Source organism: Physcomitrium patens, chromosome 13, assembly GCF_059467195.1.
Source record: "Physcomitrium patens ecotype Gransden chromosome 13, ASM5946719v1, whole genome shotgun sequence".
NCBI lineage: Eukaryota > Viridiplantae > Streptophyta > Bryopsida > Funariales > Funariaceae > Physcomitrium > Physcomitrium patens.
This window is the reverse complement of record NC_143422.1, coordinates 10,025,043-10,038,449: the sequence shown is the minus strand read 5'-3', so window position 1 is coordinate 10,038,449 and position 13,407 is coordinate 10,025,043. Positions and strand designations below refer to the sequence as shown.

At 37.7% G+C, this 13,407-nt stretch overlaps 1 protein-coding gene across 3 annotated transcripts; it reads right to left on the bottom strand.

Moving 5' to 3' along the window:
* Positions 1 to 2,182: 2,182 nt before the first annotated feature.
* On the bottom strand, positions 2,183 to 9,545 carry LOC112290177 (uncharacterized). Of its 3 annotated transcripts, none has more exons than XM_024536199.3 (18): positions 8,719 to 9,545; positions 7,712 to 8,059; positions 7,378 to 7,437; positions 7,155 to 7,253; positions 6,958 to 7,005; positions 6,622 to 6,711; positions 6,331 to 6,483; positions 6,156 to 6,206; positions 5,970 to 6,041; positions 5,646 to 5,750; positions 5,412 to 5,477; positions 5,135 to 5,278; positions 4,864 to 4,899; positions 4,557 to 4,613; positions 4,218 to 4,325; positions 3,984 to 4,099; positions 3,755 to 3,830; positions 2,183 to 3,618 (listed from the first exon to the last, which is right to left on the bottom strand). In XM_024536199.3, exons 1-18 carry the CDS (start codon positions 8,974 to 8,976, stop codon positions 2,638 to 2,640), a joined length of 2,868 nt encoding a protein of 955 aa, XP_024391967.1. In that variant the 5' UTR covers positions 8,977 to 9,545; the 3' UTR covers positions 2,183 to 2,637. The 3 variants fall into 3 exon arrangements, with proteins under 3 accessions (XP_024391967.1, XP_024391968.1, XP_024391969.1); XM_024536200.3 differs by having other exon boundaries at positions 6,622 to 6,708; XM_024536201.3 differs by having other exon boundaries at positions 7,712 to 7,987.
* Between the last annotated feature and the right edge of the window lie 3,862 nt (positions 9,546 to 13,407).

Genomic DNA, 13,407 nt, shown 5'->3' with positions numbered 1-13,407 from the left:
TTATTTTGGTTTTTTTTCTTTTTTTCATAAAAAAATAAATAGTTTAAAGAGCTGATTTTTTGTTGTCAGGGTTGTGAGTTGTGAGAGATTATTTAAACTATTTTATTTGAGCCAATTATTGTTATAATAGTTTATTGTTATAATCCGTTTTTTATTTTTTATCTTTATTCTTTAAGGTTAACTTTTTATAATTATTATGATATTGGTAACAAAGGTATTTTTTTAAGTATTGATATTATATATAATATTTTTTTATTTAATACAATGCATAAAATTTTCGACATTAGTATTATGAATGTTATACTTTAGTATAAATTTTATTAACTTATAGAATTAATGGTAGTAATTTTATAATAATTTGTATATAAAAATAATAATGTATGTTTTATTCTTTGATATTTTATTCTATACATGTAATAATACTTCAACTTTATTTATTAAATTCAAGATAATAGTCATATCAAAAGTTAAATTCTAAAAATAAATAAATATAATATTAGAATGGTCCTATATATATATATATATATATATATATATATTACTTATATAGTATGATATTTATTTTATTATTAATTGTAATAATTGTTATAAAGTTCTATTTAAAAAATCTAAAACCATACAAATAACTCAGCATTAAGTGTTTATGTTTCTTTTTTAATAGTTATTATCTTACAATGTCAAAATATAAACAAAAAATCATGTGCGTTCTTTTTGCATAAAATTATAAATTTTAGATTTTAAAAGAAAAGTTAATTGTCAATTATATCTTATATCTTTTCTAGTGTTTATCATAATTTCTGGAAATGCAACTATCAATCTTTATTCTTTTTTAAGTTCAAATATTTTAAAAAATGAAAATAAAAATAATAGTATGTTCAAATGGATTTAAGAATGAAATAAAATATGAATTATTAAAAGAGGTTGAAGGTTTCTATGATTTTTTAATAAAAAATTAAATTTGCAATGTATTCACATAATTTTAACTATAAATACAGTATTATATTTTGAAAAGATCTTAAAGTTAAATTTTATAACTATAGCTTTGTGTGTGTGTATATATATATATATATATATATGTATACGTATAAATAAATATTAAGGATGAAATATATAATTTAAGTGGAAACATTTATTTTATATATATAAATTTTAAAATGATAATAAAAATATACTATATATATATATATATATATATATATATTTAGGATTATCTATCTCAATCTTTTATTAAAGCTAATTTTAAAAATAGGTAATTTAAGAGAAATACATACGTTTAGAATAAATTTTATAAATATATTATAGAATTTAATATTTTCTTATAAACAGAAATAAAGAATTACACACCATCTCTAAAAAATGATTACTTTGCAACTTAGATTTCTTTAGATACATCAAATAAAAAATTCTCAATCTAAATAAACAAAAAAATAATATAATACTAATAACTGTGAATTAAGTTATGAAATAATTGCTAAAATATATTAAATATTAGATGTTAAAAGATATCTAATGCAATTATAAGTTTAAATTATGTAAAGTCAAGGAATAAAAATACTACAAAAATTATTTAGCAATTATTTCAAAATTATTAAAACTAGAAAAGAGTTTGATTTTTCAAGTTTATTTATAAACAACTAATAAAATTAATTGTATAACAAAATACAGAGTTTAGAAGTGAAGCCATTTAAATTATTATGTACCAATTTTAATGTGTATCAAGTTAAAATTCTATATATGGATTACATTTTTGGTTAATGTTTATTTCTAATAAAGGTTATATATGTATAATTCTAGCATCTTTACTATTAAAAGCATCTTTGTATACAACTTATTAAAAATGTTGTAAAACACTTGAACCATTTGGATTTTTTAGATCAATTGTTGGTCACACAACTAATTATATTAGAAAGGAGTGATCTGCTTGCTACTTGAAGTCTTTTTTTATATTATTCCAAAAGTTAATCCAAGTATTAATATGAAAATCTACTCAAAAGATTACACTTTGGCATAGCTTGTCAAACATGCCAAATTTCACTACTCTAACAATAATAATAATATATTATTATAAAAAAAAAATTAAATTTTAAAAAAAAAAATGCAACAGATGTATTATTGTAAACTCATGATTGCACAAAAAATTGTATCCAAGCAATGTAACAATACAAGATAAAAACCCTTAGTATGACTTCATGGAGATGCTTTAAGTTGAATGCATACTTTTCGCACAAATGTATTTGTTGGACGTGTCACCTTTATTAGGTTCTGAGTGCTTGACCGAGAATGAATTAGTTAATAGCTCCGATCATTTCCTTTCAATTTTCAGAAACATTCAGGTCGGAGCAGAAATTGCTAAAATCGTTTTCTTGGGTGTAATCGTCTAGTCATGCAACTGCTTCCGAGCACTGTAGAGGATTCAGCAATTACTCGACATGTCTTGCAGCCAATCAAAGACTTTTCTTTGCCCAATCAGAGTTTTGAAAGAGTTTCACCCAAGGTTTGGATATGAACCTCGCAGTACTCGATGAAGGCGCGGTGAGAAACTTCTCACTCCACCATGATCCCCAATATGTTAAGCATTCCAACTGAATCATCCACCTCCACTTAGCTAAGACGCTTGTTCAGTTCCATGATCTGTGTCTACTTCAGGTTGCCCCAGTCTTCGATCTCAGGGGTGCAGAGGTTGTTGCTAGAGCCGGACATGGCGCTGTAATATGGACACTTATCATCCCCCACCTCGTCATTAATCAGACCTCCTACAACGACGCTTGCAATAGCTGGCCCCGCCAACACTCTCTGGCATCCTGGATCAGAGTAAGCTCCATCCCCGTATTTCTCATCCTTTGAGCTTTCACTGCAGCCTCCAGGAGCAGCAGGATTGCCAGACTGTTTCATCGAGGGGCCAGCTTCCACCATGGAGAGGCCGGTAAGATGCCGAGCAATCTCAGCTGAGCGTGGAATTTCTGTAAAGGGCAGCAGAGCTTCAGGAGGGATAAGTACCTTATGGGCTTTCCTGCTGCGCAACTTCTTGTGTGAGCAGACCTTGGGAATCTGGAAAATATCATCTCCCTTCTTCGACAAAATCTCTTGATGATTCTTGCCTTGTGATTTGTGTGTGACAATGTGTTCAATAGATGGTGTTCCTGTGCCATCGTCGTCATTCTGGTCTAAATTTGCAGGGACGTCACCGTCCTCAGGGTGTGTCAAAAACTCCTTAGAAAGCTCTTCAGTTGAAGGCTTTTCGTGTCGAGTGAGACTAGACGCGTGCATTCGAACTGGGGAGTCAGCAGCGACAACCTGAGAGACAACCTCCGAGTTGATCTCAACGGTGCATTCAGAATGATGATGTCCCTCAAACTGTGGCAAAATCCCGTTGTTCCATGACTTTTCAACTCTGGAGCCATTGCACTCCTGCATCTTCATCTGGACGTGTTTGATGCTAGGTATTTGAGGTGCTTTGCGCACAGATAGTGTTGGCGAGGCGTTGGAGGTGCCCGTCCCTGCTGCTACAGCTTGAGCGAATGCTATCTGCTCGTTTGTAACATGTCCAGCTGTTCGGCTGCCCCGCCTCCGCCTGCGCTGGAAAAATGCTGCTGCAAATGCTCTTCGAATCACCGCCACCTGCAATTACACGATATTCTTACCACTTGACAACGTTTCCACATACGACCGGTTAACAGGCACGTGAAAATCAAGTTGACCCTGCAGTTCTTAGCTCAACCCATCACAAGACTTTCAAGATGGTAATTGTTGTGACCTGGGCAGCTGACTCGTCACGCTCAACTTGCAAAGCTGCCAGCGACCTCCGCAAGTCCTGGCATTGCTGTTGGTATCTGCATGTCACAGGCCAGCATCTATCTGAGATGATGCAAGACCTAGTTGGATTTCTATAGATTCAACCTCATTCCAGAATGAACCGAGATTAGATTAGGCGGACAACGAAATTGACAAAGATTTTGATGAAAAAGAGTGGAGTAGCTGCATACGTGAGGGGCCGAACGTAGAAGCACAAAGTGATCGTGTCCTCATCTGGCAGGATATAGCCTTCCTTCTCCAGAAGATCGATCCTAAAAAACTGATAGTAGCCCCAACACGCTCCCGCCTGATACACACAGCAGGGCATTGTCAGGTGCGGCTCCATATTGTTGACTGAGTTGACGAGTGATTTACGAAGGATTAAGATGTGCTTTCAGAAAGGATAACCAGAGTGTGGGACTGACCTCAAAGTCAGAGGAGAATTTTCGAACGATGCGCTGGTTGGGACGAGTGCGGTGAAGGAGCTCTATGCCATACTCGTACGTGGCTGGTTCATTTCCTCCATCTACCATCTGGTGCACGAGTGAACCAAGTCAAGTTCACTGCCGAACGATCAGACTCCAACAGGTGAAACCTCACGGGATAACTACAGATGTTCCTCATAACACAATCCCAACCCTTCATCGTTTGTATAATGATGTAAACTCGAAGTAATTTACAAAGTTCCGTCCATAAAAGTTCTCATTAACGAAACACAATAGAGTCGTCAAAAACATTGCATATAATAGTATCCAAACCTTTACCTCTAGGAAAACAGAGAGATGAGTGCCCTGAGAAGCTCCACTGCCATTAGGATAAACCTGCGACAAAAGTACTGACTTTAGTCGCCGAATTCTACAAGATGCCTTTGATAAAAAGCTCCTGAATGGAGAAAATTTTGAAATGCTTTACACATTAAATTACGTAATCTGAAAATAAAATATTTACCAAGTGATCGTTCTTATTTATGATATTTGTTATTATGTTAGTATGTTATTTAATTTATCTAATAATATAAATTGCAAATTAACCAAACACACACACACACACACACACACACACACACATTACCTTTAACCTCCATATAACACCTGAACCACAGATAGGCTGCAAACGCGTTCACAAACAAACACAAAACTTTTTAGGCAGGATAGAGTATCTATTGGCTAAGCCATAGCTGTTCAGAAGGCGTAAACTCTCTAAATTTGAAGCCTTCTGTGAAAGCTATACCCTCAAGTGGCAGTAACAACATTGCGGACGTTACAATAAACATGAAATAAGAAATTCAACTCACAGGATCATGCAAAACCTTGGCAGGAGAAGTAGAGAAGAATGATCATACCTCGCTGTACACAACGTCCCTGCTCGACAGTGCTTCAGCGGAATTAAGAGTGCAACCAGTGGTGAAAACAGTAGGTCTGGTTTGAGTGAGATCTTCCTTGTAGTTATTCAAAATGAGCTCTCCATACTCGTACGAAGGAATAACCTGCAGAACCTAATTGTTAGATTCTCTCAAATCAATGTAAATTGCAGACTCTTGTAATGCCCCACAAAAAACAAAATTTAACAAAAGAATATACAAGTAGTATGAAGTTAATGAATGATGTATTTAGGGATACCTCTGAAATAAATTCAGGCGGAATTGGTGTGCGCGAAATATCTGAAAAATTGCGAGTTCGAATGTCCTGAAAAGCCAGAGCCCCACAAAAGTTCAACTAATGAATATCTTAGTCTGTAATGAATATCACATTGAATCATACGAGTTAATTAATCGTTACTCAACGATGATTTTTGCTGCAAATCGTGTAGTGATCTAAACGAAGGAAAATGGTGATGGATGGTAAAAGGCCAACCTGTAGCATGCGGCTCATGTTAGGTTCTTGCGCTATGAGATCACTCTTCGGAATGCTGTTCAGCTGCTGATCTAACTCGTGCAATACTGTGTCCAAAAGCTCCATCTGCGTCACAAACATACAGACCAGCTCTATCATTGCTCATTAGCTAAGGAAAGAGCGAAAATATTCCGCAGCTAATTCACTGAATGCACATATTGTTGAACGAGGCCTACAATTACACAAAATCTCAAAATTATGATATTCTAAGACTTCTGAACTCTTGGCTACGTACGAGTAATTCATTGAAATAAAAGAATTTGGAATCGTAGAGTGTGTGCTTACTTCTTGAGTCATGGAGCCTTTTTGTGCGAGTAATGCCAGTAACTTGCATTTGAGCTGCTCTTCAAGCCGAGACTGCATCTTATCCAACAACCATCAGTATTTTCTGACATCACTTAAAGCACACCCTGGAAGAAACACCCACAAATTATGCAGTTGTGTGGAACAAGAGAAGGTAGGAGACACCACCTGCATCCTTTTAAATGCCATTTGAAGCTCTGCTGCGGACTCATCCTTCGACTGCCATTGTAAGGAAGAACATTCACGGTTCAGGACTAAGTAATCACCACTGTTTGATATGAATGAAAGACGTTTTATGATGCAACATTAATAGAAATCTACGAAGGTTGATTAGTTTGTGCACCTTGAGCACAGTCTCGATGTTTTTCTCCACTGATGCTACCAGAGCGCAGAGCTCCTTTCGGCGCCTGCGTAAACCAGCAGCTTCCATGCGAATCTTCTTCTTGTGACGCCCATAGGCCACACTCAGCTTCTCAAACGTGTGATTTCGATGATCCTGTATAGAAAGATGAATGAGTGATCTAATTGTTTACCATGAAGCCGGCAATAACTAAGAAGAACCCTTAAATTAGCCCATGTTAGTCCCGGGGCAAAGCACAGATCTCAAATGTTAAGCTTAAGACGTGAAATGTACCTCAATCAGGACTGCACAATCTGAGCACACAGCCACTGAACAAGTCGTGCAAAAGTAGAGAAGGGGACTGTCATGAGTCGGACAGTACTGCTGTTGTTCACCAATCCCACACACTCAAGTACGTTCAATAAAATACCACCAAAACCAATACATGCTAGTACACAAATAAATTACGAATAACATGCACATGAAAAAGAAAGACTGCGCTTCTATTTCCTAAATATTTGAAAACTTTATATATATATATATATATATATATATAAACTGAAACATGTAACATGATTAAATCTCAAGCACATGGAGTTGGGCAATAATACAGCAAGAGATCGGACTCACCTTTACCATTGGACTGTCACCTAGCTTTCCTTGAATCTTCTCAACTTCCTGCAGTACATCATAGAAATATTGCTCTCAAGTCTCCGCAAGAGTAAAAATCGGAGTTAAGCAAGAAAAGAGATTAGTTGACTATCGCATATTCACGGTGCACGATATGCTGTTTAGCCAACGATAGGATCAGGTGGAATGATTTTTACCAAAGAAATCTCGGAGATGAATCGACAGCTCACAAGTTGTGTGACAAGGAGAGGTGCACGGCAGTGTGGGCACTCCGATTTCTGATCTGTGAGCCATCTCTGCAAATAGAATGCTCCTTGATATTAGCTTTACCTAATATTATTTTATAAACTATGGCAACAACAATTTTCATTCTGGAGACTATAGAATCACCTGTAGAAGGTGGAGAATGGCACCACTGACCTTAATACACGGCTGGCACACCAGCTTGGAACAACACGGACATAGCTGGGCATCGACAACCTAAAAGGACAAGAGGAAAGAAGAAAACAATTGGTGAGCAGACAGATCTATAATGAAGAGTCAGGAATTCTGTTTAAAATTCATTGAAATTAGTCAAACTCTGAATTTTCGTACTAGAAACATCGTGTTCAGAAAATTGCTTAAAATAAATCTTGTTCTGCATTGAATTCACAATAGAATGACGAAAGGCAAGCATTGAAACTCTAAACCAATTCAGCGAAATTCGAATGAAGCACTTGCCAGACATTTAGAGGTGCGAGAGATGGATCCACACCTTTCCAAGACAGATGAAGCATCGAAATATTTCTGCCAACGTCGACGATGAGTCATTTACGTTGTCAGCAAAGGCAGGTGTGGAACCATGACATGCCACAAAATCTATTGCTCTCTGGTTTCCCACTTCCTCGACCTCATTATCAGAGGCCTGTAAGGAAACTGCTTCAATGACTTCAGTTGAAAGCCCTGTTGCTTGTATGTAGTCAACGGTATCTTCAGGCTCAGTCGCCTGGGCAAATACAGCTAGCTGCTCATTCTGGGGTAGAATCATGTGCTGTGACACAGCAGTAGAGAAAGGGTCATGCACAGGTGTAGATTCAACTAACAGAAGCCTCTGCGCATCTGTCTGCAACCCAAAATGACAAGTCAAGTTGCACTCAGCTATTAGAAGGAATAGTGACAGCCCTTGCACAACTAATTTATTAGGTCAGTCTCTGATCAAGATTTTGGAAAGACCGCACTCAAGTGGAACACGAATCAGTTCTCCAGAAATTGAATCAACCCCCCCTTCAAGTCGGAACTGTCACACTATGGAAGCTTCGCAGGTTAAGCTCTCACTTAGGTCTAGCTCTCTCTCTCTCTCTCTCTCTCTCTCTCCAAAGATATATATAAATATATTGCTCTCTCTCGCCATCGCCATCGCCATGTTTAGGGCTGGCGTAAAAACTAGATTAAAACTGCATAACTTGGGGGAGAGAGAATAATAATTGCAATCTGAAATGGAAAGCTCAATCGGCTTGCGATACTGCAAGCCGAAGTCAAAGTGTACAGCCGTTCTGGTTCTGAAATTCGAAAGACTTTCGCTGCAAGAGCCATGAACGACTTCAGCTAACTCAAGTTTACATTGAGCTCGCTCACTCAGCGGGGAGTTTCGAAAGGTCTGCCCACCCCTGATGATGCAAATTAAATTGCATCGCACAAGAAAAAGAGAGAAGTTTTGCAGTCACGAAAAGGTCTTCGTTAAATGAAATAGACTCATAAATCTATTTGGCAATGGTGTTGTACCTGCACAGGTTCACTGATGTTGTTGCCTCGAGAATAGTGATGGCTGCTGCTATTTCGAGCGCCATGGGGTCGATGTCGGAGCCTTCCACGGCTACCAAACAAGAACGACCCGCAATCTGTGCAGTCGTAGTCCAGAGTGTGGCTCGGCGACACGGTGATGACAGGACCAGGAACGAGGCGGGTGCAAGTGTTAATACTGCTGCTGGAGCTAGAGCTTCTGCTCCCGCTACTTCCTCTTTGAATAGCAGCTGCAGCCATTGCCACAATGCCAACCTTACGAGGACAAGGTGCGACAGATGGGCACCTCTAAACGAATACGGACATCCTGATTACCGACTGCTCAACGAAATCTTGCACGCTTCCATGTTTAAACAAAGAGTCACCAAAACGCATTCTTCTGAGTTTACGGGAATGAGGGAATGAAGACAGGTATGAAGACTAGCTACTTCCTCAGCTGTTGTGGCGGATTGGCGGTAATCCGAACCAGGCTACAGCTGTGAAGACAACGTGAATGGCAACGCAATCAATCAAGAACACCCTATGTGACCTCTACTCACTCTTTCAGAATGCTACTTCAGCCCGTGGACTTCCTTTCTAACTTGCTACAACTGGGGTCCCCGAAGGCGAGGCTCGCGTAGGGAAAAAGTCCAGGCATTGTCGCATTGTGAATGATACTCTCCCTATAACCCTTACGCTCACAAGTTGCTGGCAATATCCAAAGACCATTCGCAACTACCAATTCAGTGGTGTCAATCAACCAACTCAAGATTCACTCTGTTAACTTCAACACTTGGCGTCAACCCGAAAGGACCCACTCAGCAGGCACCTAGGAACGTGCACAAATTCAGTAGTTAGCTACTCTAACAATCAATAGAATACGCACATGACTCAAGTCCCGTGACCGAAATGTAGTATGTAGCAGGACGAAGGTACACTACTGTTGCGAGCAGCTGACCACGCAGCTTGTTCACTTTTCTACAAAACAGAGCGCACCCGAAGCTGACTCCATCGTAGTGGCATCAATCAGCACTGCTGCCAGGACAGAACCAAAACCGCCCCATTGCTTGATCATCGTTCCAGGTTCCGATGCCGACGAAAATAAATACTGGTCGCCAAGGATTAGTACCGCCGGTGGTTTGCCATGTCGCCCATTGGGCAGCAACCACTCCGCAGCGTAGAATTTCAGCGCAAGGACAATATTGTCTGATTTCGAAGTAATAACCAACCAACTCTCCGGCGAATCCATCAACCTCCTGCTTTACCGCGACAACTCATTAATACAGAAACTTGCGTCGAGGAACCGACACCTCACCAATCACCAACTCTCTCCCAAAAGTCGATCACATTATTTTACTCAAATTGTGGGATTTACTGCCGCAAACAGCTCTCAAGGATACATCTTAATCGCGTTTAATCAGCAATCACAAACCGGATACGGACAACTACATAATCCAAATATGTCGAATCCTCAAGCCTGGTCCAAGTTTCCAGCAACGACCGAACCTTTCAGAGAAATTCTGGGAGCAACGTCCGTGAAGAACCGACCGTGTCCTACCCCTCGACAGAAATGGAAACATTCAAATTTGAATAGCTCGGTAAAAAAAGAAAAGTTCAAAACTATCGGCAGTAAACTCAGCGGTAACAGTTGACATGCAAACTGTAAGTTGCAATAGCGGGGGACGGGGCGGGGATCTTAGACTGCTCCGCTCGCAATTCTCCGGCACATCGTCAAGCAGAATCCAAATCCAAACAACGAGATGTTAATCCCTCGATTAATGCTAATCATGTGTCTCATAACCCCATCCGGCGAGGGAAAATGTCAGAAGCCCCTTTGAATGCTCCAGCTCTCGTTGACGGCACCCGGTCATAAACGACTGATTCTAAGCAGCTCTGACTTCTGAGGAAAAAGCAGTAACGCTCTCTCTCTCCACGCTCTGCACTTCATTCATCCCAAGACATGATCCTGTCGTCGCCACACAGGTCATCCCGTTCATGACAAGTCTGTTTTGTCATTCTCCCCCCTCCTGGTGCATGCCATCATAACTCCGCATCGCGATTCGTCTCTTTTCATGAGGGTATCAAGTAATTTGTCAACCCACCAGGGGTTTGGTGATGATCATGCTCAGAGCCCACATGCGCTGCGACTTTACCGTATGTGAGAGAGAGAGAGAGAGAGAGAGCTTGATAGACCGAGAAAGCCACGAAAAAAAACAAACAAAAACAAAAGGGTACGCTCCAAAAGGTGGTCGCAAAGAAGGAATCTAATGCAAAACCGTCTTCTGTATTCACGTCTGCTTACTGGGTCCTCTCCGAAAATGTTTCCCAGAGCGCGCCTCTGAAATTGCAAAGGCAAAAAAACATAATCAACCAAATAAAACGAAGGAACAAGAAAATCAATTCACGTAGAGATGAAAAAAACTTATCAAGGTGAGAGAGGGGGGGAGGAGAATTTAATAAAAGGATTAAGTTGTTGTTATTGTTGAAGTTGTGTCCCAGTCAAAATGGTACTGGAGAGACTTGATGAGCGTCAGAAGCGCACAATTGGGTCCCTGGTGCTCACCTACAGGGCGATCGAGCGAGACAGACACACACACACACTCCAGGCTGCATAGCATTGCATTGTATTGCAATGCAATGCAGTAATGATATCATGCCTTTGCCCAAACCCTAATTCACTTTCTTATTGTTTCCACTTCAAGTTTCTATTGCCCCCACTTCAAGTTTCTATTGCCCCCAATTCAAGTTTAGGTGAACCCTAATCTGGGTTTTGGTTGACCCTCATTAAAGTTTCGGTTAATCCTGATATTAAGTTTTCGGTTGACCGTAATTCAAGTTTTAATTAGTTGGCCAGCTGAAGGTGAACCCATGATATGGCAACTTACTAGTGGGCACTGTAAGCATTGTACTGTATTCTCTACTGTTTTAGAAGATGAACACATGAATGGGTCCTCATGTGAATATTGTTGCATTATGATCATAAAATTATCATTTAATTAAACTCATCTAGACATGGAGTTTGGTAAAGGTTTTTAGTGTGTGTGTGTGAATATATATATATATATATATATATATATTTATTTATTTATTTATCATTGTGTAAAGTGTGTTTCATGGATTGCGAGTTTTCCAAAATTGAAGTGATAGGTTTTGGAATTAGCAAGCATTCAAGGAGTAGAACTGAATGGTTTGTTTATTATTCTCATTGCTAACTACAAAGAAAATATTTATAATTTTTTTTATAAAATCTTTCAAACAAATTGATCTAGTAATCACAGGTTTTGAGTATCCAGTGAATGTTCTGAGTATTTTGATCTTATGTAGTCAAAAAATTATTTTTTAATATTCAAAAGACTACAAATGTTTAAAATTGTAACTATGTTTCATGTGTACTTAGAAACTCAAATTAATACATTCTTCACCACACATAAACTTCTTTTCAAAATACATTTGTTATGTTTGATGTCATATAATGTATTATCCATTTTCAATAACCCACGTCCATTGGTTGCCAATGCTTGATAGTGTCGATTCATTACACCATAATATATCTAAATAAATCAAGCAGTGAAATAATATTTGAATTTTAACACATCATAGATAACACAGAGTATTTCACAACCAAAGTAACATCATCCTAAGTTTAAGCTTATTTCGATTGCTTAATTTGAAGAAATCTATAGAGTTCCAGAATTTTAAACAATTTTATTTCGAGTTCTTAATTTGAAGAAATTTCGATTATGTTAGTATAAAACAACAAGTACTTGAAGTAATAATATGCAAAAATAGTTATGCAATGTTCTCATCCCTTGAGAATTGTGGAGGAACAACAATCCCCGGTTTGGAAAAACAAATTGACTGAACAAAAAATCGAAGTCTTACAAAACTCTATCAAGTACACACATGTTGATATTATTTGCTATGTATTCAAAGAAGTATTGAGGTAGTTTTGAAACACAGACAAGTTTTTCATCCATGAAAATTTTAACCATAAGTTTTTTTTAATTGTGATGTATGTTTTGTAAGGAATAACCCTGTTCAAGCTAATATGATTTGCTTATGTATAGTTAAGTTCTTATTCATGATGCTTGTATCCACAATTAAAATTTATTAGATGGTCTGTTACATTTAAGATAATGCCATGTCCAATCCATTAGATTCTTTTAATAAAGGATAGTTCAAGCCACTCATACCGTCAGAAACAGCCATAATGATGATGATTATTATTATTCCTAAGTATTTAAAATTTTGAAACTAATACGTCTAAAAAGGTGTGTACGTGTGTGTGTATGTATATATAGAGAGAGAGAATGTATTTTAAGATTGATTAGATATATATGCAACCATCATGATTCTTTCACTATTGGTTCCAGTGAAAGAAAGTCTCCAGTAAAAAACATATTAACAAATTCATGTTTTTAAAAACAAGTCGACTATGGTATTAAAAACGTAATAGATAAACAAAAGATCGAATACCATGACAAGTAATAAGACGATCCCAACTAAAAAACAAAGAAAAAAGAAGAAGAAGAAGAAGAAGAAGAAGACAAATAAATAAACCGTCAAATAAAATTGAAATTGACGTAGTTTGTTAATTCTCTTTCTAGAACAAGATTTTATTTCTGAAGATATTTCAATAAATTGTTTCTTAGGAAAACTTCCTATAATAAAATTATTTATTCATTTATTTAT

Bases quoted from the DNA above. Each gene is read 5' to 3' on its own strand.
- LOC112290177 (XM_024536199.3), bottom strand. From the start codon at position 8,976: ATGGCTGCAGCTGCTATTCAAAGAGGAAGTAGCGGGAGCAGAAGCTCT. The intron at 8,060-8,718 runs GTACAACACCAT...TTTGGGTTGCAG, and splicing joins ACATCAGTGAACCTGTGCAG to ACAGATGCGCAGAGGCTTCT. The intron at 4,900-5,134 runs GTATGATCATTC...ACGCGTTTGCAG, and splicing joins GGGACGTTGTGTACAGCGAG to CCTATCTGTGGTTCAGGTGT.